The sequence below is a fragment of the Podarcis liolepis genome, assembly GCF_965112155.1.
Source record: "Podarcis liolepis genome assembly, chromosome: 2".
Lineage (NCBI taxonomy): Eukaryota > Metazoa > Chordata > Lepidosauria > Squamata > Lacertidae > Podarcis > Podarcis liolepis.
Window position 1 is genome coordinate 108201028 of NC_139555.1, and position 22153 is coordinate 108223180.

Below are 22153 nucleotides of genomic sequence, written 5' to 3' on the forward strand. Positions count from 1 at the left end.
GCCAGTGGTCAAGGCCAGACATTGCATGTGCTACAAATGTTCTGAGCCAACGTGTATCTAAACCCAGTACTGCCGATTGGTGTGCTTTGAAAAGGCTTATGAGATATCTAAAGGGGACATTAAATGTATGTTTAAAGATCTCTAGTACACAAGATGAAAAACTAGAAGTATTTGTTGATGCGGACTGGGGAAGCTGTGTAGCTACTAGAAAATCTACAAGTGGAATGGTTATGATGTTTGCCAATTCCATAATTGGATGGAGGTCAAAGAAACAAGGATTTGTTGCAACCTCATCCTGTGAGGCAGAATATGGGAGCCTGTCGCTAGCATGCAATGAAATCATGTGGTTTATACAGATACTAAAAGATCTAGATTGTAAAGTAGATTTGCCTATCCAAGTGTATGAAGATAGCCAATCGTGCATTGCATTAGCGGGCTCGGAAATAATGAAATCTGCATCAAAACATATTGCTATCCGTCATGCGAATGTGAGAGATTGTGTACAGAATGGGGTAATCAAACTGGAGTACTGTCAATCACAAGATAATATTGCTGATTTGTTTACCAAGCCTTTGCCAGCAACATGCCATAATGAATTGATGACAAAACTGGGTTTATGTATATAATGTATGTATGTATTGTTTCTGTTGGGGTTTTTCGCATTTAAGAAACAGAAGGGGTGTCACGGCTAAAATGGCCGCTGTTTCTTTAATGTGAATAAAGCTGGGTCAGCATGACTCAGCGGCTTGCAGCAGGCTGTATATATAGGTGAGAACTGTTGGCTGGTGTCGTGTTGGCTGGTGTTTGGGTTGGTTGGTGCTGGTGTGGTATTCAGTCGTGTTTTGCACAAAGACTTTTAATAAAACTCTGTAAGGATATTCCCGTGGACTCTTTTTGTGCCGACAAGGAGGCTGAGAAGATAAAGGGAGGTCAGAACCCTTTCCTTCTTTTTTTTGCTTTCTACAAACACTGACATAGTGCGCCTCCTGAGAGTGGCAGGTGCCAAGCAGCAGCTTAGAGTTGCCATATTTCAAAAAGTGAAAATCTAGACACCAAAGTTGTAGAGCTTTTATTCTTCTTCTCCTTATTAGCCAGGGTTGTTGATTTTTGGGGCATAATTGCAAAAAAGAGAGAAAAGAATAAAGAGGTTTTTGAGCTATTTTTAAGGGAAATTTCCCAATATGATAATGCTGACATGGGTTGCCATATGTCCGGATTTCCACGAACATTTTTAGTGATTTCTGTTGGGACACTGCTTCCGACGTATGGCAACCCTACAACAGCCGGATGGGCAACATCAACAGATGTGAACACCAGAGAGTTTGCACCAACGAGTGTGTGTGTGTGTGTGTGTGTGTGTGTGTCATTGAGCTATGTTAGAAGGAGCACTGCCTACAGCTCCCATTTTAAGCTGCCCGGTTTATGCAGACAATTAAACATTTTTAAAAAAACTAGTTGGTGAACTGCTTGGGGAGGGGAAAGGCTGCACTTATGACTATTGCAAATTACTATATTTTTTTAAATCAAATGTTTTAACAAGTAAATAAATAAAGTTAAAATAAGCCCCCCCTGCACTGTGCAAAAGAGCATCATTCCCCTGAAAAACTTTCTGAAGTTGGGACCATGCAGGGATTACAAGGACAGGAGACATAGCAGGATCTGTGGAAATCATCTCTGCCAATACCCTGACCCAAGCATGGTGGGTGATGATGCCTGTATAGATCTGGCACTTAATAGTATCAAAACCTTTCTCCAGGTCTGCATTATTTCCAAAGTTAGCCTTTCAATCATTATCCCCAAATAGGTGCCAGAGCTAAAAAGAGAAAGAAAATAGCTTACGGGTTCGCCAGTTCTTAGGAAGATAGGTGGTGGACATACAGCACATTTGAATTGGTGGCCTACCATGTTTTTCCATTGGCAGGTGGGACTTACCTCCACAGCTGAGGCAGAGCAAAAGACAGACTCCAAGCAGCCAGACCTGAGCCAAGCGTGGCTTCATGTTAGCAAGAAAAAAGCTGTGTCTGATTAGAAAGACTGTTTTGAAGAGTGATTGCTTGGAGACAAACGATTAGGCTTCCTGGTAATAAGGAGGAGGAAGAGCTCAAATACTTCTCTACGTCTGAGGCTCAATACAGTCATTATATAAGGCCAAGAGGGGCCTTCTTGGCTGCTCAACCCCTTCTAATGGGCTTCAAGGTACAAGAGGGCTCTGGGGTGGCTCTGAAGAGCAGCAGAGATGTGGGTGGTGGTTCCTTGAGCCATTAAGTGCATTATGTCCTGATTGTTTAACAAATGTTAATGGGATGTGGGTTCAGCTGGATGCTCTACAGAATGTTCCATACCCCAGTGGTCCTCTGATGCTATCTTTTGTGGAGGCATGCCCGTTCCTTTCAATGGGTTCTCTGCCCAGCTCCACATTTCCTGGTTGACAGAGCCACGGAAACCAAAAGAGGAGCATGGTGCACCAGGGCAGGCAAGTTCAGAAGTTGATTGGCCTCCGAGGCCCAGAACATACAATGCTTTTAATTTTAACAATCCTAAGTGATTGTGATACCCCAGTAAAAAGGTAAAAGGTAAAGGACCTGTGGACGGATAAGTCCAGTCAAAGACAACTATGGGGTTGAGGCACTCATCTCACTTTCAGGCCGAGGGAGCCAGCGTTTGACCACAGACAGCTTTCCAGGTCATGTGGCCAGCAGGACTAAACTGCTTCTGGAGCAACAGAACAACATGAGAAAAGCCAGAGCACACGGAAATGCCATGTACAGTGATACCTCAGGTTACAGACACTTAGGTTACAGATGCTTCAGGTTACAGACTCCACTAACCCAGAAATAGTACCTCGGGTTAAGAACTTTGCTTCAGGCTGAGAACACATATTGTGCGGCTTCCTGACAGTAAGTAGAAGGGGCAGCTCTTTGTTGAGCAACACGTCTCTCTGTCTGAGGCTCAATACAGACATTATATAAGGCCGAGAGGGGCCTTCTTGGCTGCTCACCCCATTCTAGTGGGCTTAAACCTACAAGAGGGCTCTGGGCTGGCTCTGAAGAACAGCAGAGATGTGGGTGGTAGTTCCTTGAGCCGTTAAGTGCATCATGTCCTGATTGTTTAACAAATACTAATGGGACGTGAGTTTAGCTGGATGCTCTACAGAATGTCCCAGACCTCAGTGGTTCGCTGATGCTATCTTTTGTGGAGGCATGCCTGTTCCTTTCAATGAGTTCTCTACGGAGCTCCACATTTTTGGTTGACTGAGCCACACAAACCAAAAGAGGAGCATGGTGCACCAGGGTAGGCAAGTTCAGTAGCTGCTTTGGCTCTGAGGCCGAGAACATACAGCTTTTAATTTTAACAATCCTAAGTGCTTGTGATACCCCAGTAAAAAGGTAAAGGACCCCTGGATGGTAAAGTCCAGTCGAAGGCAACTATGGGGTTGCGGCACTCATCTCCTTTCAGGCCGAGGGAGCCGGCATTTGTCCACAGACAGCTTTCTGGGTCATGTGACCAGCAGGACTAAACTGCTTCTGGCACAACGGAACAACATGACTGAAGCCAGAGTGCACGGTAATGCAATTTCCATTTCCGCCACAGTGGTATTTATTTATCTACTTGCACGGGCGCACTTTTGGACTGCAAGGTTGGCCGGAGCTGGGACTGATCCAACTGGAGATGCCAAATGCTGTACAGAATGTCCTAGAGCCCATCTTCCAAATGATGCTGTCTTACATGGGAAGGAAGTGTATTCCTTTCAGTTAACAAGACTTTCATTTTATGAGGCTCAGAGGCACCTTCTTTCTTCCTCAGGGCACCTGTCTCTGCTAGGCTCGAAAGGCACAGGAGCTTTTTAGGTGCATAATATACTGCTTGTTTGGACAAATCCAAATGGGCTGAAGCTGAGGAACCAGCCGGATGCAGTACAGAGTGTCCCAGACTTCAGCAACCCTCTTACATGTAGGGATTACTTGTTTACCACCAGGAAGCTTCAGCCAGGCCCATATGTGCTACTCACATGGCTGTTTCATAGTCCTAGGCCTCCCTGGGCTCCTGATGCTATCTATGGGGAAGGATTGCAGTATGTGTTCCTCACCAGGAAACTGCAGCCAGGCATACGTGATTGTTGCATCACATGAAACTTCAGCTGACTAGGCACTATTAGACCTGGATCAAAGACCAGTTTTTACATTAAAAGGTTTGGATACAGAAGGGTATATTTTACTCGAGGACCTAAAGGGCATATTTCACCAGCGCTACTGGGTGAATGGGCTGGGAGGCCACACAGCTACTGACCCTGCAGCCACTGAGTGGATTTCTGTACAGTCCTCAGAAGCTCCCAATGGTGGTAAGTTGGAATAATTAAATGGAACCTTTTCCCCTCAAAAAGGCTTCATCCAGAATCCTCAGGAACAAGACCTTTTACAATGAACTGAAGAAATGATAGCTTGGAGTGATAGCTTGGAGACAGCAGACTAGGCTTCCTGGCAGTAAGTAGAAGGGGCAGCTCTATCTCTGTTGAGCAACACGTCTCTCTGTCTGAGGCTCATTACAGACATTATATAAGGGCGAGAGGGGCCTTCTTGGCTGCTCACCCCATTCTAGTGGGCTTAAACCTACAAGAGGACTCTGTGCTGGCTCTGAAGAGCAGCAGAGATGTGGGTGGTAGTTCCTTGAGCCGTTAAGTGCATCATGTCCTGATTGTTTAAAAAATGCTAATGGGACGTGAGTTTAGCTGGATGCTCTACAGAATGTCCAGACCTCAGTGGTTCTCTGAGGCTATCTTTTGTGGAGGCATGCCTGTTCCTTTCAATGAGTTCTGTACCCAGCTCCACATTTCTTGGTTGACTGAGCCACACAAACCAAAAGAGGAGCATGGTGCACCAGGGTAGGCAAGTTCAGTAGCTGATTTGGCTCCGAGGCCGAGAACATACATCTTTTAATTTTAACAATCCTAAGTGCTTGTGATACCCCAGTAGAATGGTAAAGGACCCCTGGACGGTAAAGTTCAGTCAAAGGCGACTATGGGGTTGTGGTGCTCATCTCGCTTTCAGGCGGAGGGAGCCGGCGTTTGTCCGCAGACAGCTTTCTGGGTCATGTGGCCAGCAGGACTAAACTGCTTCTGGCACAACGGAACAGCATGACTGAAGCCAGAGTGCACGGAAATGCAGTGTCCTTTTCCGCCACAGTGGTACTTATTCATCTACTTGCACTGGCGCACTTTTGGACTGCTAGCTTGGCCAGAGCTGGGACTGATCCAACCCGAGATTCTGAAATCCTCTACAGAATGTCCTAGAGCACAGCTTCCAAATGATGGTGTCTTACTCGAGGACCTAAAGGACATATTTCACCAGCGCTACTGGGTGAATTGGCTGGGAGGCCACACAGCTACTGACCCTGCAGCCACTGAGTGGATTTCTGTACGGTCCTCAGATGCTCCCAAGGGTGATAAGTTGGACTAATTAAATGGAATATTTTCCCCTCAAAAAGACTTCACCCAGAATCTTCAGTAAAAAGCCACTTTACAACGAATTGAAGAAATGAGTTTCAAAGCCTCTTGCTTGGACTCACAGCAGAAAATTTTTCCAATCACTCATTCACCAGAAAGATATGAACGGAAAGCAGTCCTCTCTCCAGATGAAAAACCTAAGTTCAGGGGAGGCTGGTCTACTACTACTTATTCTTAAGTATCCACTAGATTCCCAAACTACTCTCTTTCTATTTTCCCCAACCTCCAGTACTGAATTTCAATGGAGAGAGAATCCTGAATATTTTTCTGTCAATCTCCCGTTCTCTGGATAATCAGCTCTCTGCAAAAGGGTTGTTATGGTGAGGTGGTCCCACCCACTTGTTCCTAGGCAGAAAATACCAGGCAATAAGTAGTCATAGTAGCTGAACTTTGAGTAAGGAAGATGTCACTTGGTTTGAAGTGCACGCCACTGGGCACACACAGAGCCCACTCACATAGACATCCCCACACAGCAATGTAACTCAAATTGCACAGCCATTTGTTCACATAGGAGTTCTTTTAATACAGCATCCTCCTTAGACGGCATTCAAAGGCAGTGGTCTCTGTCGTTACAGCAGTGGAGCTCGTGCACTTCCGGTACGTCATCGTAGACCTTTCGAGTTTTGCAGTCGCTGGTATAGAAGCCGCATTTTTTGTAGTAGCGCAATACACGTCCAGTTTCTGATAGGAAGAGAAAGAAAAGTATCTGGGTTACTGTTAGTAACTGGTGAAAGTTGCTTGATGATAATGTCAGGATCCGACTTCCGGGGTGGCGCCATCGGCAATGGTGGACTCCCCCTGAACTGGAGGGACCAGCTCCGCGTGAAACGGGTCCTTTCCGCTCCCGCAAAGCGGAGACCCTTTTAGAAATCGCAGGCGGATGAAGCCTGTGACCGTGGGACTCGGCGGGCACCCTTAGCGCCCCCCAACCCGCAAAGGAACCCACTAACGGGCTCCGAAGCAAAGAGGGGGAAGTGGCGTGGTGCTGTGAGTCAATTGCTTTTTCCGTGGAGCGAAGCCGCATAGCTGTTGCCGGAGAGCGCTGCCTTTTTCCTGGGACAATTTGGCATCTAAAATAATCACCCGTGAGTACTTAAACATTGAACAATTGGTCTGCAAATAAGAACTGGCGATTAGAAAGGAATTGGACTTTAAAATTCACCTTAATTTGGTACTGAAACAGGAAGGTCTAAACAGGAAGTCAGCCTTCAGTTTCCTTGTAGTCAGGAGAAAGCAAAGATAACGTACACTAGAGCTTAGAAAATCACTTTTAAAGGATCGAATTTCACCATTTAAAATCGTTGAACCCCCCTTCGGTAGCAGGAGAAGAAGGGGGATCTTTTTCTGGACTGTTTAAACCTGCAGAAGTGAGTTTAAAGTAAAGTAACTTTCCACCGTCCTGACCCTGGAGCGGGGTGTCAGAATTGATGTTTTGAAGCTCATTGACCAGAGACAAGTGTTTTTGACAGATAGTTAAAAGAAGAGTAACATTGTGATTCCACTGTTTCCTTTCGCATTTTAAAGGAACAAATATTGACAAAATATCTTTAAAAAAGAAACTTTGTTGCTATTGTCCTTAAAAGAAAGAACAACCAGAAGTTTTCCCCCTAGAGGGGGACTGTGAAACTGTAACCAATTCTAGGGAGCTTGCAGCTGCCACAGATTACAACCGTGGGAAAGGACTTGTGACCTTGCAGGACAATGTTTTCAGAAGCACTGTTGGGTGCTTTCTGTAAAATAAATGCCCTATTGGATTAGTTAAGTCAGAAGACGGATTTGATGGCTAATGCGGCCAGAGCATTTGAACAGGTAGTGGGAAATTATATGGAGCCCACCCAGGAACTTAAACAGGAGTGTGTCCTGACAGAGCAGATGAGAGAAGAGGATGTTGCAGAATCTTGGGCGCCAGAGATGGAGGGACTTTTGGCCCAGCAGGAAAATGAGCCTTTGGATTTGACAAATGAACTTGGAAAAAAACAGATTTGGAAAGACAAAGTTTGGATTGATTTAGAAATGGGGGGTTGGACTGACCCCCCTATGCAGGGATGTTTGGACTTTCCGAGTCTGGCAATGGGCCGTCAGAGGTTTGGAGCTGTTGGGACTTCCAATTTTGGAGGGAATTTGAAACATGTCTTAAAGTACCACATGGAGTCTAGTCTGGACTATGGGAAAGGGGCTGATTTGTTGAAAACGGTCAAAAACACTACCAAGCTGGAGTTCCCACGAGTGAAAGGAAAATATGAAGAAGAGCTGCGGAAGGGACATGGAAGAGATTTGAAGGCCTCAGATATAAGATCACCAGGTTAATGTGCCAGACTAATGGGATAAAAAGGACTGACAATCCCGGGACCGGGGGGAGGGGACGCTGGAAGAAGATTGGATTGTTTTTATTTTCGTTTTTTATCGTTAGAAATGTTTTATGAACGTTGGAAAAATGTTGAAATGAAATTACTTGGCTCTTGTAAAAATGTTTAAAGAATCAGGTAAAAGGGTAATGGTTATGAGAAGCTGGTAAAAATAAGATTTAAGTCTTAAGTTTTAAGGTTTTTTATAAGATAAGATGAAAATAGAGTAAGACAGAATATTATGAATTGGGGAAAGGATTTGCTGTGACAATTATTAATCAAGATACAAGAGATGGGAGGAGGTCATGGAAAGAAGGTAATGAAAGTGGAAAATCTGAAAATGATGGTTTTCTTTTTTCTTTTTCTGTTTTTGTCTTTTTTCTTTGTAATTTTTTTAAAAAATCTTTTTTTAATAAATATTTTTTTAAAAAAGATAATGTCAGGATCCCCCCCTTGCTAGGTCCCCATCAGTGACAGCTGGGGAAACGGGGGTCTGTGCTGAAGGGCAGGTTTTTGCTACCACTGTTGCCAGGTATAGCACCCAACCCCCCTGCTTATCCTGAAGAATGAATGGGAACTCTTCCCTGGCATTAGGAGAAGCACTGCAATTAGGACGCCACTGGCCAGAGGGCCCAACCTGGCCCCTGACTTGAGATACCTCAGCCAGGTGGACTGCATCACATGGACTTATCCAGGATCCCATCTGTACCTTGACATGCTAGAGTTTGACTGGAGAATCAAAAGTGAACTTAGAAAATTCATGTTTCTCTTACTGCCTGCAGGTATTGTTGCTTCAGAGAATTTCCAGGGGGGATACGTTCCGTCATGTGACTGCAATCAGGTTTCGTATGGAGGCTGCATTGGGATAGCTTAGAGCTCCATTGGAACGAGGTGCTTGAACAACGAGAGAAGCACCTCATTCCAATGGAAGCTCTAAGCTTCCATTGTACTACTTGTACTACTGAAGTTGCAAGATCCCCGGCCTCCTCTGCACCCAGTCATACTAGCCATGCCCCATCAGCCACTCATGGAAGTGCACTGAAAATAAGGGGGATGGGGAGAGAAAGACAAGAAGGACCACTCACTTGAAGTGATTCTGTACAAGACGCAGGCTGCAGGGTGTCCTGTACGTGGATCATAAGGGCATTTCTCTTCATATGGGGCAGCTTGTATACACGGCTGTCCTGGACCCTCTGAACTGCACAGGCTACAGATTAAGGTATTTGCTGTTAAAAGAAGAAAGGGAGGGAGGGAGGGAGGGAGGGAGGGAGGGAGGGAGGGAGGGAGGCACCTGCTGTAAGGCATGTTTTTCTGTTTACATGTCTTGTCCCTTCCTGACCTTCTAAGTCACCAAACTCGTTGTTTCCTTCAAAGAAGAAAAATGCTGAGATGCCCTGAGTCTAAAAAGGACATTGGTGGTGTTAGGATATTTCCGTTCCACCTTAAAAGGGAGCAGGCTTTGTGAGTCACAGAGTCTGTGTATTTCCTGTTCACAGGATGTTTCAGTTGTGTCTATGCTTTCGTTTCTCTCTGTGTGTCTGAAACATGAAGCAGGCAGTCATGTTTTCTTTGTTCTGATCAATGCTGAATAAACTTGTAAATAATGCTCTCCTGAGTGCATCTTTCGCTGTGCATTATCTGCTGATATAGCGTGCATCAGCTCTGGAATGTGCAAGCTATTTCTGGAGCTCATGTTGCTAATTGCTGATACTGCATGTCTACGGGAGATCGATGGACGTCCAGGGACGACTTGTGGGGCCATGATGGACGTTGTCTCCCTGGCAGTATCCCAACAACAGGTTTCGGGCCCAGATTCACGGCACTTACAGGAGAGTAAGACTGCAAAAGAGACTGTGAAGTTATGTGTGGGAAAAGCGAAAGTGAGGCTTTTTGTTGCCGCGGCAAAGTCTCTTTGAACTCTGGCCAACTAATTGGTCTGGGAGTCGAGCCAAGCAGGCCTCAAGATTTATGAGCTGCCGAGATAAGAAGTCTCTGAAGTGAAAAAGACTCACGGCTCAAGTAAAGAGTTGGAATGGAGTTTTTCCAAGCTTCTGAAGCTGCTGAGTGCCCAAAGTTAAATCGGCACAATTATCAGACCTGGGCAAAATGGTGTGAAAGTCTACTACGTCAGTTTGGGGTGTGGCATACTGTGTCTGAAGCCCCTCCAGTTCCTCTGACAGATAGATGGCGGGCCCAAAATTTAAAGGCCATAGACGTAATAGTCTTGTCCGTCTCTCTGGAGGAAATTGCCACGTTAGCTGGTAACACAACTGCACGCAAGATGTGGAATGCTTTGAAGATAGCCCATCCGCCAGTCATCCCAGCCCAGAGTTTGACTGCATTGGAGGTCCTGGCTGTTTCCCAGAAGGCGAGTGAATGCAGGGATGCTGAAGGCACCGGTTGCAAGCTGCAGGGGGAGCTGACTGTGATGTCATCCCAGGCAGCATTCCAGCCCCAAGGGTGAGCCAAGGAGTCGGCAGCTGAGAGCTCTGTTTCTCGTGAGAACCAAGGTCATCGCCTTTGCAGAGGCCGGAAGGCCAGAGGTAAACAGAGACCAGTGCCTGCAGATGGCCTGAAGCAGAAGGGGGCTGAAGAGCCCACGCCAGTGGAAAACAAGGCTTTGTTTGCTGGCACAGCTTCACCAAAGGCTAAAGGCAAGTCTGATGGCCAGGAGCAGGGGGGCAAGCAGCAAAAGCCCACACCTGTGGAAAACAAGGTTTTGCTTGCCAGAAAAACTGCTCCAAAGGCCAAGGCCAGATTTATTGTAGATTCTGGATGCACCCGCCATTTGGCAAAAGACCGGCATCTCTTTATCTCCTTCAAACCTCACATGGTGAGATCCACCTGGCTGACGGAAAGACGTTGCGAATCGCAGGAGAAGGGACTGTGAGACTGGCAAGTCTGCACACAACCATCAAAGGTGTACTTTATGTTCCAGGTGCTGCAGACAATTTGCTCAGTGTCCCACAGCTGACTGGGCATGGCTTTGAGATTTCCTTCAAGAGGAACGTCTGTGTCATCAGGAAAGGCAAAGAGGACATTTTGCATGCAAAGTTTATAGATGGATTGTTCTGTATAACTTATGATGACAATGGTGCTGTTGTGTCTAATGTTGATTCTTGTGTTGCACAAACTAACAAAATTCTTCATGCAGGATGCATTCATGAAGCACACAGAAGATTTTGTCACATGTCTTGGCAGGCACTGGCCAAGATGCCAGGATTGGTTCAGGGTTTGAACATCAAACCCTGTAAGTTTCACATGAAATGTGTATCTTGTGCAGAGAACAAGGTGAAGGTTGCTCCAAAAGGCAAGGAGTCTAGCAGGCAGGCTTCCAAACCCTACCAGCTAGTCCACGCAGACCTGGTTGGTCCACTTGCGCCCTCTTTGGGTGGAGCAAGGTACTTCATGGTTCTGATTGATTCTTTTTCCAGGTACATTCATGTGTTTATGCTCGAGCAGAAATCGCAAGTGTTTCCGAAGTTCAAGGCATTCTGTGCTTGGTTGGAGAATGTTCACAGTAAACCTATCGGCTGTCTCCTTACTGATCGGGGCGGGGAGTTCACTTCTCAGCAGTTTCAAGCTTTCCTGACTGAGAAAGGAATCCAGCATGACTTGTCAGCACCTAGATCGCCATGGATGAATGGACTTGCGGAGCGAGCAAATCAAACATTGCTTCAAGGCCTAAAAACCTTGTTGCATGATGCCAATCTCCCTGATAAGTATTGGGGGGAGGCTCTGTTGACTTTTGTTTACACTTATAATCGCAGACTGTCATCACCTATTGGTTGTACCCCCTATGAGAAGATGTTCGGTAAGAAACCTTGCGTCAAGCACATGAGAATCTTTGGTTCTGACATGTGGGTACACACCCCACAGAGCAACAAGCTTGGGAAGCGTGGGGCACATGGTTTGTTCATGGGGTACGAAAAAGGTGCATACAGGGTATGGATGACTGACTCTAAGTCCATTAAGTTCACAAAGAGTGTTGAGTACAATCCTAAGTGGGGGGGAAATGTGGGAATTTTCAAGAGTTACCCAGAGGAGGATGAAGGTGATGTGAAAAAAGCAGATGGTGTTGAGGAAGAAGAGGATGATGATGATGATGATCAGAGTTCGGATTCCAGTTCATTGGGCGGCGCTGCTGCTGGTGTCAGCGACAGTGATGACACAGCAGACTACAAGAGCGCAAAGGCCTCAGTCAGACCATCTGATGCATCTGACAATGAACTGGAAGAACCACTGTTCACCATTGGTCACTTTTCTCCTAAGAAGGAGGAGATGAGTCCAGAAGACTTGCGTCTAGTACGCAGATCTGAAAGGGCGACTAAAGGCAGACCTCCAAAGAGATTTGCTGATGAGTTTGCTAAGATGGCAACTGCTGTTCTTAGTAGCTCAGAGAAGGTGTGGGAACCTTCAAGTTTCAAAGAGGTTCAGGAGTTAACCTCTAAAGATGCTGTGCCTTGGCTTAATGCCATGAAGGCTGAAGTTGATTCCTTGAATAGGAACCAAACTTGGGAACTGGTACCGGTAGTCCCAGGAATGAGACTGGTTGGCAGCAAATGGGCCAAGACAGACCAGAATGGCAAGGTAGTTAGACACAAAGCCAGATTGGTTGCCAGAGGTTTTTCACAGGTACCAGGACAGGGTTACCACGAGACCTACTCACCCACCGTCAAGTATGAGAGCATTCGGTTAATGCTCAAGATTGCTGCAGAGGAGAAACTGCATGTTTCCCATCATGACATTAATACAGCTTTTTGTACGGGGTTTTGGGGGAGGAGCTGTATATGCTTCCACCTGATGGAATGCAGATACAGAAGGGAATGGTCTGTAAACTGCGGAAATCCTTATATGGTCTCAAGCAGAGTGCCAGGTGTTGGAACACAAAACTCACTGAGACATTGCTTTCCCTAGGTTTTCACCAGGGCAAAGCTGATCCATGTGTTTTTGTCAAGGAGGAGGGGCAAAACAAACTGTATTGTTTATGTTTTGTTGATGATCTTCTGATGTTTTGGAAGAATCAGGCTTTGTACCAAAGCACCCTAGCTCAGCTGAAGGAGCACTTTGACATGAAGGATCTTGGTGAGGTATCCAACTATCTTTCTCTGCAGGTGGAGAGTGACCAAGCAGGTAATTTTCTGGTACACCAAACACAGAAAATTGCTGATGTGTTAACCAGGTTGAATTTGGTTGATGCAAACCTAGCAGACACACCGATGGTGACAGGTTACCTGGTAGATAGTACTGCTGAAGCGTTTTCTGACACTAGGCTGTACAGATGCATTCTAGGCAACTTGAATTTCATTGCTAGATGCTCAAGACCTGACATAGCTGTAAACACTAACCTGCTTAGCAGACATGCTAATAATCCTACTGTTCAGGATTGGAAAGCTCTGAAGCACATAGCCCGCTATTTGAAAGGGACTTTGCACTACAGGCTGAGGTTCACCAGTCAGAAGACTGGAGGTCTCGAAATCTTTGCAGATGCTAGTTTTGGAAGTGACACCATGGATGGTACAAGCACTTCTGGGGCCATGATGGATTTTGTCTCCCTGGCAGTATCCCAACAGGTGGTTCTTACAGAAGGTGTAAATTGATCCCCACGGAGTTCTGCAGAACGTGATTGGCTGTGCCTACAACCAGGAGCACCCTCCCCTCTGCCACATCCCCATAACAGGCATCTGAGGGTGCAGCCAGCTCCAGCATTGTAGAGACTTTGCAGAAAGGGTCCTCTAGTGAGCCTCCTGAGAGTGGCAGGTGCCAAGCAGCAGCTTAGAGTTGCCATATTTCAAAAAGTAAAAATCTAGACACTAAAGTTGTAAAGCTTTTATTCTTCTTCTCCTTATTAGCCAGGGTTGTTGATTTTTGGGACATAATTGCAAAAAAGAGAGAAAAGAATAAAGAGGTTTTTGAGCTATTTTTAAGGGAAATTTCCCAATACAATAATGCTGACATGGGTTGACATATGTCTGGATTTCCACAGACATTTTTAGTGATTTCTGTCTGGACACTGCTTCCTACATATGGCAACCCTAAAACAGCCGGATGGGCAACATCAACAGATGTGAACACCAGAGAGTTTGCACCAACGGTGTGTGTGTGTGTGTGTGTGTGTGTGTGTGTGTGTGTCACTGCAGCTATGATAGGAGGAGCACTGCCTGCAGCTGCTATTGTAAGCTGTCAAGTTTGTGCAGACAATTAAACATTTTTTCAAAGCTAGTTGGTGAACTGCATGGGGAGGGGAAAGGCTGCACTTATGTCTGTTGCACACTACTTTGATTTTTTAAAAATCAAATGTTTTAATAAGTAAATAAATAAGTAAATAAATAAAGTTGAAATAATCCCCCCTGCCCTGTGCATTAGAGCATCATTCCCCTTCCTGAAGTTAGGACCGTGCAGGGATTACAAGGACAGGAGACATAGCGGGATCTGTGGAAATCATCTCTGCCAATACCCTGACCCCTTCATGGATCACTGCCTTGCCATGGCAAAGGGGCTTGGATAACTCAGAGAAGCTATGAGCTATACCGTGCAGGGCCACCCAAGATGGACAGGTCATAGTGGAGAGTTTTGACCAAACGTGATCCACCTGGAGCAGGAACCGGCAAGCCACTCCAGTATCCCTGCCAAGAAAACTCCATGGCAACAGGCATATAAAAGTTATGACGCTGGAAGATGAGCCCCTCAGGTCGGAAGGCGTCCAACATGCTACTGAGGAAGAGCGGAGGACAAGTACAAGTAGATGCAGAGCTGATGAAGTGGCTGGGCCAAAGCCAAAAGGACGGTCAGTTGCGAATATGCCTGGAAGTGAAAGGAAAATCCAATGGTGTAAAGAAAAATATTGCATAGGAACCTGGAATGTAAGAACCATGAACCTTGGTAAGTTGGATGTGGTCAAAAATGAGATGGCAAGAATAAATATTGACATCCTGGGCATCAGTGAACTAAAATGGATGGGAATGGGCGAATTCAGTTCGGATGACCATCATATCTACTACTGTGGGCAAGAATCCCGTAAAAGAAATGGAGTGGCCCTCATAGTCAACAGAAGAGTGGCAAAAGCTGTACTGGGATGCAATCTCAAAAATGATAGAATGATCTTGATACGATTCCAAGGCAGACCTTTTAACATCACAGTAATCCAAGTTTATGCACCAACCACTGGTGCTGAAGAAGTTGAAATTGACCAATTCTATGAAGACTTACAACACCTTATAGAAATGACACCAAAGAAGGATGTTCTTCTCATTATAGGGGATTGGAATGCTAAAGTAGGGAGTCAAGAGATAAAAGGAACAACTGGCAAGTTTGGCCTTGGAGTTCCAAACGAAGCAGGGCAAAGGCTAATAGAGTTCTGCCAAGAGAACAAGCTGGTCATCACAAACACTCTTTTCCAACAATACAAGAGACGACTCTACACATGGACATCACCAGATGGGCAGCATCGAAATCAGATTGATTATATTCTCTGCAGCCAAAGATGGAGAAGCTCTATACAGTCAGCAAAAACAAGACCTGGAGCTGACTGTGGCTCATATCATCAGCTTCTTATAGCAGTGTTTCCCAACCTTTTTTGGGCAAAGGCTTCTTATAGCAAAATTCAAGCTTAAACTGAAGAAAGTAGGAAAAACCACTGGGCCGGTAAGATACAATCTAAGTCAAATCCCCTATGAATACACAGTGGAAGTGAGAAACAGGTTTAAGGATTTAGATTTGGTGGACAGAGTGCCTGAAGAACTATAGATGCAGGCTCGTAACATTATACAGGAGGCAGCAACTAAAACCATCCCAACAAAAAGGAAATGCAAGAAAGCAAAGTGGCTGTCCAGCGAGGCCTTACAAATAGTGAGGGAGAGAAGCGAAGCAAAATGCGAGGGAGATAGTGAAAGATACAGGAAATTGAATGCAGATTTCCAAAGAATAGCAAGGAGAGACAAGAAGGCCTTCTTAAATGAGCAATGCAAAGAAATAGAGGAAAACAATAGAATGGGAAAAAACAGAGATCTGTTCAAGAAAACTGGAGATATAAAAGGAACATTTCGTACAAAGATTACCATAATAAAAGACAAAAGTGGAAAGGACCTAACAGAAGCAGAAGACATCAAGAAGAAGTGGCAAGAATACACAGAGGAACTATACCAGAAAGAAATGGATGGCTCGTACACCCCGGGTAGTGTGGTTGCTGACCTTGAGCCAGACATCCTGGAGAGTGAAGTCAAATGGGCCTTAGAAAGCACTGCTAACAACAAGGCCAGTGGAAGTGATGATATTCCAGCTGAACTATTTAAAATTTTATACGATGATGCTGTTAAGGTGCTACACTCAATATGCCAGCAAGTTTGCAGATGACACAACCTTGATGGCAGAAAGTGAGGAGGAATTAAAGAACCTTTAAATGAGGGTGAAAGAGGAAAGCGCAAAATATGGTCTGAAGCTCAACATCAAAAAAATGAAGATCACGGCCACTGGGCACATTACCTCCTGGCAAATAGAAGGGGAAGAAATGGAGGCAGTGAGAGATTTTACCTTCTTGGGCTCCGTGATCACTGCAGATGGTGACAGTAGTCACGAAATTAAAAGATGCCTGCTCCTTGGGAGAAAGGCGATGGCAAACCTAGACAGTATCTTAAAAAGCAGAGACATCACCTTGCCAACAAAGGTCCGTAGAGTTAAAGCCATGGTTTTCCCAGTAGTGATGTATGGAAGTGAGAGCTGGACCCTAAAGAAGGCTGATAGCCGAAAAATTGATGCCTTTGAATTATGGTGCTGGAGGAATCCCATGGACTGCAAGAAGATCAAACGTATCCATTCTTAAGGAAATCAGCCGTGAGTGGTCACTGGAAGGACAGATCCTGAAGCTGAGGCTCCAAGACTCATGGCCACCTCATGAGAAGAGAAGACTCCCTGGAAAAGACCCTGATGTTGGAAAAGATGGAGGGCACAAGGAGAAGGGGACGACAGAGGACGAGATGTTTGGACGGTGTTCTCGAAGCTACAAACATGAGTCTGACCAAACTGCGGGAGGCAGTGGAAGACAGGAGTGCCTGGCGTGCTCTGGTCCATGGGGTGACGAAGAGTTGGACACGACTAAACGACCAAACAACAACAACAATACCCTGACCCAAGCACAGTGGGTGATGATGCCTGTATAGATCTGGCACTTAATAGCATCTAAACCTTTCTCCAGGTCTGCGCTATTTCCAAAGTTAGCCTTTCAATCATTATCCCCAAATAGGTGCCAGAGCTAAAAAGAGAAAGAAAAAAGCTTATGGGTTCCCCAGTTCTTGGGAAGATAGGTGGTGAACATACAGCACATTTGAACTGGTGGCCTACCATGTTTTTCCATTTGCAGGTGGGACTTACCTCCACAGCTGAGGCAGAGCAAAACACAGACTCCAAGCGGCCAGGCGTGAGCTAAGCGTGGCTTCATGTTAGCAAGGAAAAAGCCCTGACCCATGGGAAAGACTTTTGGTACGTTGAGGCTGCTTTGAAGGCTGAAAACTTGGAGACAGCGGACTAGGCTTCCTGGCAGTAAGTAGAAGGGGCAGCTCTATCTCTGTTGAGCAACATGTCTCTCCGTCTGAGGCTCAATACTGTCATTATATAAGGCCGAGACGTGCCTTCTTGGCTGCTCACCCCATTCTAGTGGGCTTCAATGTACAAGAGGGCTCTGGGGTGGTGTGGGTGGTGGTTCCTTGAGCCATTAAGTGCATTATGTCCTGATTGTTTAACAAATGTTAATGGGATGTGGGTTCAGCTGGATGCTCTACAGAATGTCCCAGACGTCAGTGGTTCTCTGATGCTATCTTTTGTGGAGGCATGCCCGTTCCTTTTAATGGGTTCTCTGCCCAGCTTCACATTTCTTGGTTGACTGAGCCACGCAAACCAAAAGAGGAGCATGGTGCACCAGGGCAGGCAAGTTCAGTAGCTGCTTTGGCTCTGAGGCCCAGAACATAGAATGCTTTTAATTTTAACAATGCTAAGTGCTTGTGACACCCCAGTAAAAAAGTAAAAGGTAAAGGACCCCTGGACGGTAAAGTTCAGTCAAAGGCGACTATGGGGTTGTGGTGCTCATCTCGCTTTCAGGCCGAGGGAGCCGGTGTTTGTCCGCAGACAGCTTTCCGGGTTATGTGGCCAGCATGACTAAACCGCTTGTGGAGCAACAGAACAACACGACAAAAGCCAGAGCACACGGAAACACCATGTACAGTGGTACCTCGTGTTACAGATGCTTCAGGTTACAGACACTTCACGTTACAGAGTATCCCAGAAATAGTACGTTGGGTTAAAAAGTTTGCTTCAGGATGAGAACAAAAATCGTGCGGCGGCAGCACAACGGCAGCGGGAGGCCCCATTAGCTAAAGTGGTGCTTCAGGTTAAGAAGAGTTTCAGGTTAAGTACGGACCTCCAGAAAGAAATAAGTTCTTAATCCGAGGTACCAATGTACCTTCCCCCCACAGTGGTACCTATTTATCTGCTTGCATTGGTGAGCTTTCAAACTGCTAGGTTGGCAGGAGCTGGGACTGACCCAACTCAAGATTCTGAATGTCCTAGAGGTAAAGGTGCCCCTGCCCATACGGGCCAGTCTTGACAGACTCTAGGGTTGTGTGCTCATCTCTCTCTAGAGGCCAGGGGCCAGCACTCTCAGCAGACACTTCCGGGTCACGTGGCCAGCCTGACAAGCTGCATCTGGCGAGCCAGCGCAGCACACGGAACGCCGTTTACCTTCCCGCTATAAAGCGGTCCCTATTTATCTACTTGCACTTAAGGGTGCTTCCGAACTGCTAGGTGGGCAGGAGCTGGGACCGAACGACAGGAGCTCACCCCGCCTCGGGAATTCGAACCGCCGACCATGCGATCGGCAAGTCCTAGGCGCTGAGGTTTTACCCACAGCGCCACCTGCGTCCCTACAATTCCTTTCAATTAACAAGACTTTCATTATATAAGGCTCAGAGACACCTTCTTTGTTCCTCAGGGCACCTGTCCCTGCTAGGCTTGAAAGGCACAAGGAGTTTTATAGGTGCATAATATACTGCTTGTTTGGACAAATCCAAATGGGCTGAAGCGGAGGAACCAGCCTGATGCAGTAAAAGGTGTCCCAGACTTCAGCTACCCTCTTACGTGTCGGGATTACTTGTTTACCACCAGGAAGCATCAGCCAGGCCCATATGTGCTACTCACATGGTTGTTTCATAGTCCTAGGCCTCCCTGGGCCCCTGATGCTATCTATGGGGAAGGATTGCAGTATGTGTTCCCCACCAGGAAGCTGCAGCCAGGCATATGTCATTGTTGCATCAAACGAAACTTCAGCTTACCAGGGACCATTAGACCTGGATCAAAGACCAGTTTTTACATTTAAAGGTTTGGATACAGAAGGGTATATTTTACTCGAGGACCTAAAGGGCATATTTCACCAGCGCTACTGGGTGAATTGGCTGGGAGGCCACACAGCTACTGACCCTGCAGCCACTGAGTGGATTTCTGTGCGGTCCTCATATGCTCTCAAGGGTGGTAAGTTGTACTAATTACATGGAACCTTTTTCCCTCAAAAAGACTTCACCCAGAATCTTCAGTAAAAAGCCACTTTACAATGAATTGAAGAAATGAGTTTCGAAGCCTCTTGCTTGGCCTCCGTCACAGCAGAAAATTTTGGATTTTTCCAATCACTCATTCAGCAGAAAGATATGAACGGAAAGCAGTCCTCTCTCCAGATGAAAAACCTAAGTTCAGTGGAGGCTGGTCTACTACTACTTATTCTTAACTTTCCACTAGATTCACAAACTACACTCTTTCTATTTTCCCCAACCTCCAGTACTGAATTTCAATGGAGAGAGAATCCTGAATATTTTTCTGTCAATCTCCCGTTCTCTGGCTAATCAGCTCTTTGCAAAAGGATTGTTGTGGTGAGGTGGTCCCACCCACTTGTTCCTAGGCAGAAAATACCAGGCAATAAGTAGTCATAGTAGCTGAACCTCGAGTAAGGAAGATGTCACTTGGTTTGAAGACCCAGGCTCAATGCAGCCATGGCATAGAATCATAGAATCATATACAGCCAGGGGAAACCTTGTTGACATCCCAGCTCACCTGAGATGCCCACCCACTCACCTGATGAGACCCAGCACCTACGCATGCCATTGGGCACACACAGAGCCCACTCACATAGACATCCTCACACAGCAACGTAACACAAATTGCACAGCCATTTGTTCACATAGGAGTTCTTTTAATACAACATCCTCCTTGGACGGCATTCAAAGGCAGTGGTCTCTGTCGTTACAGCAGTGGAGCTCGTGCACTTGCTGTACGTCCTGGTGGACTTTTCGCGTTTTGCAGTCGCTGGTATAGAAGCCGCATTTTTTGTAGTAGCGTATGACATGTTTAGTTGCCACTGGGAAGAGAAAGAAAAGTATCTGGGTTACTGTTAGTAACTGGTGAAAGATGCTTGATGATAATGTCAGGATCCACCCCTTGCTAGGTCCCCATCAGTGATAGCTGGGGAAATGGGGGTCTGTGCTGAAGGGCAGGTTTTTGCTACCACTGTTGCCAGGTATAGCACCCAGCACCCCTGCTTATCCTCAGGAATGAATGGCAACTCTTCCCTGGCATTAGGTGAAGCACTGCAATTGGGACGCCACTGGCCAGAGGGCCCAACCTGGCCCCTGACTTGAGATACCTCAGCCAGGTGGACTGCATCACATGGACTTATCCAGGATCCCATCTGTACCTTGGCATATTTTTTTTTAATACTTTTTATTGGATTTCTTTTGTACACAAAGAAAAGAAAGAAAAAAAAAGAAGAAAAAAGAAAACATACACGCAAAAAGAGACAAATACATTCAAAAAAGTTACATCATAAAACGTAGAACATAAAACATCGACTTCCTTCCCTACTGAGTTCGGGTTTTACTTTTAACGATTTCATTTTTACCGCTGGTGTTTGTTTCTAGTTTATACATCGGGAGTTTTATAACAAATCCGCTGTAGTTGGTACGTTTTTAAAATTACTTTCAAAATAAACCATGAATTTATTCCAGTCTTCTTTTAACTTTGTATTTTTTTGATTTCTGATTCTTTGTGTCATTCTTGCCAATTCAATAAAGTCGTATAGTTTTAACTGCCATTCCTTCACCGTTGGGAGGTTTGTGCTTTTCCAATTTTGAGCGATTAAAATTCTGGCCGCTGCTGTTGAATATTGGAATAAAGTTTTATCTTTTTCTTGGATTTCTATCCCGACCATCCCTAGTAAGAAGGCCTCTGGGTTTTTGGGAAATGTATATCTAAGTATCTTTTTTAACTCTATATATATCTGATCCCAAATTTTTTTTATTTCCTCGCATGTCCACCACATATGTATAAAATTGCCTTCTTTTGTTTTACATTTCCAACAGGTCTTATTTACAGTTTTATACATTCTGCCTAATTTTTCTGGTGTTAAGTACCATCGATGTATCATCTTTTCTAGGTTTTCTCTAATTGCAGCGCTTGTCGTGAATTTTATTCCCTCATTCCACAGTTTTGACCATTTTTCATATTCTATACTATGCCCCAAATCCCTTGCCCACTTGACCATAACTTCCTTAATTTCCTCGTCTTTCGTTTCCCATTCCAATAGAATGTTGTACATCTTGGATAATATTTTGGATTTGCTTTCAATTATTTCGATTTGAAATTTAGACTTCTTTTCGTTCATTCCAATTTTCTTATCCTCTGACCATTTTGCATTTATCTGATGGTACTGTAGCCAGCCTGATAGCCTCTCCTTTAATTCTTCATATGGTCTTAACCTCCAGTTATCTTGGAATCTTACCAGTAGATCTTCATATGTCAGTTTTCGCTCTTCCAGGTTTACTTTTTTGATTGATAAGATGTCTGTTGGGGATAGCCACCAAGGTATTCTCTGTTCTAGCAGTTTCTTATTTTTTCCCCAGACTTCATACAAGGGGCTTCTGATAATATGACTCGAGAACCTTTTATGTGCTTTTTCTTTATTTGACCAAAGGTAGGCATGCCAGCTGAGCCTGTTGTCCGCCCCTTCTAGGTCTAGTAAGTCCGTGTTCTCTAGAGTTATCCAGTCTTTGACCCAACAGAGGCAGGCCGCTTCATAGTATAGTTTTAAATTTGGTACTGCCAATCCTCCTCTCTCCTTTCGGTCTGTAAGTAATTTGAATCTAATTCTTGGCCTTCTTCCCTGCCATATGAATCTTGAAAGGGTTTTCTGCCAATCCTTAAATAATTTGGGTCCTCTGATAACTGGTATATTTTGAAATAGGAACAACATCTTAGGGAGTATGTTCATTTTTATTGC

At 45.3% G+C, this 22153-nt stretch overlaps 1 protein-coding gene across 5 annotated transcripts in view; it reads right to left on the reverse strand.

The window, feature by feature from the left end:
• Positions 1-22153, reverse strand: part of LOC310702019 (uncharacterized protein) — a 39751-nt gene that overhangs the window by 13669 nt on the left and 3929 nt on the right. For 2 of the 5 annotated variants that reach the window (XR_014523144.1, XR_014523146.1), the window contains exon 1: positions 1933-2097. Coding sequence is in view for 1 of the 5 variants with exons in the window: in XM_083493628.1 (XP_083349754.1) it covers positions 8931-9071 (141 nt within the window). In the remaining 4 variants the exon portion in view is untranslated. Of the gene's footprint in view, positions 1-1932; positions 2098-5998; positions 6182-8930; positions 9072-17211; positions 17402-22153 lie in introns of those variants that run through there. The other 3 variants (XR_014523147.1, XR_014523143.1, XM_083493628.1) reach the window with 3 other exon arrangements.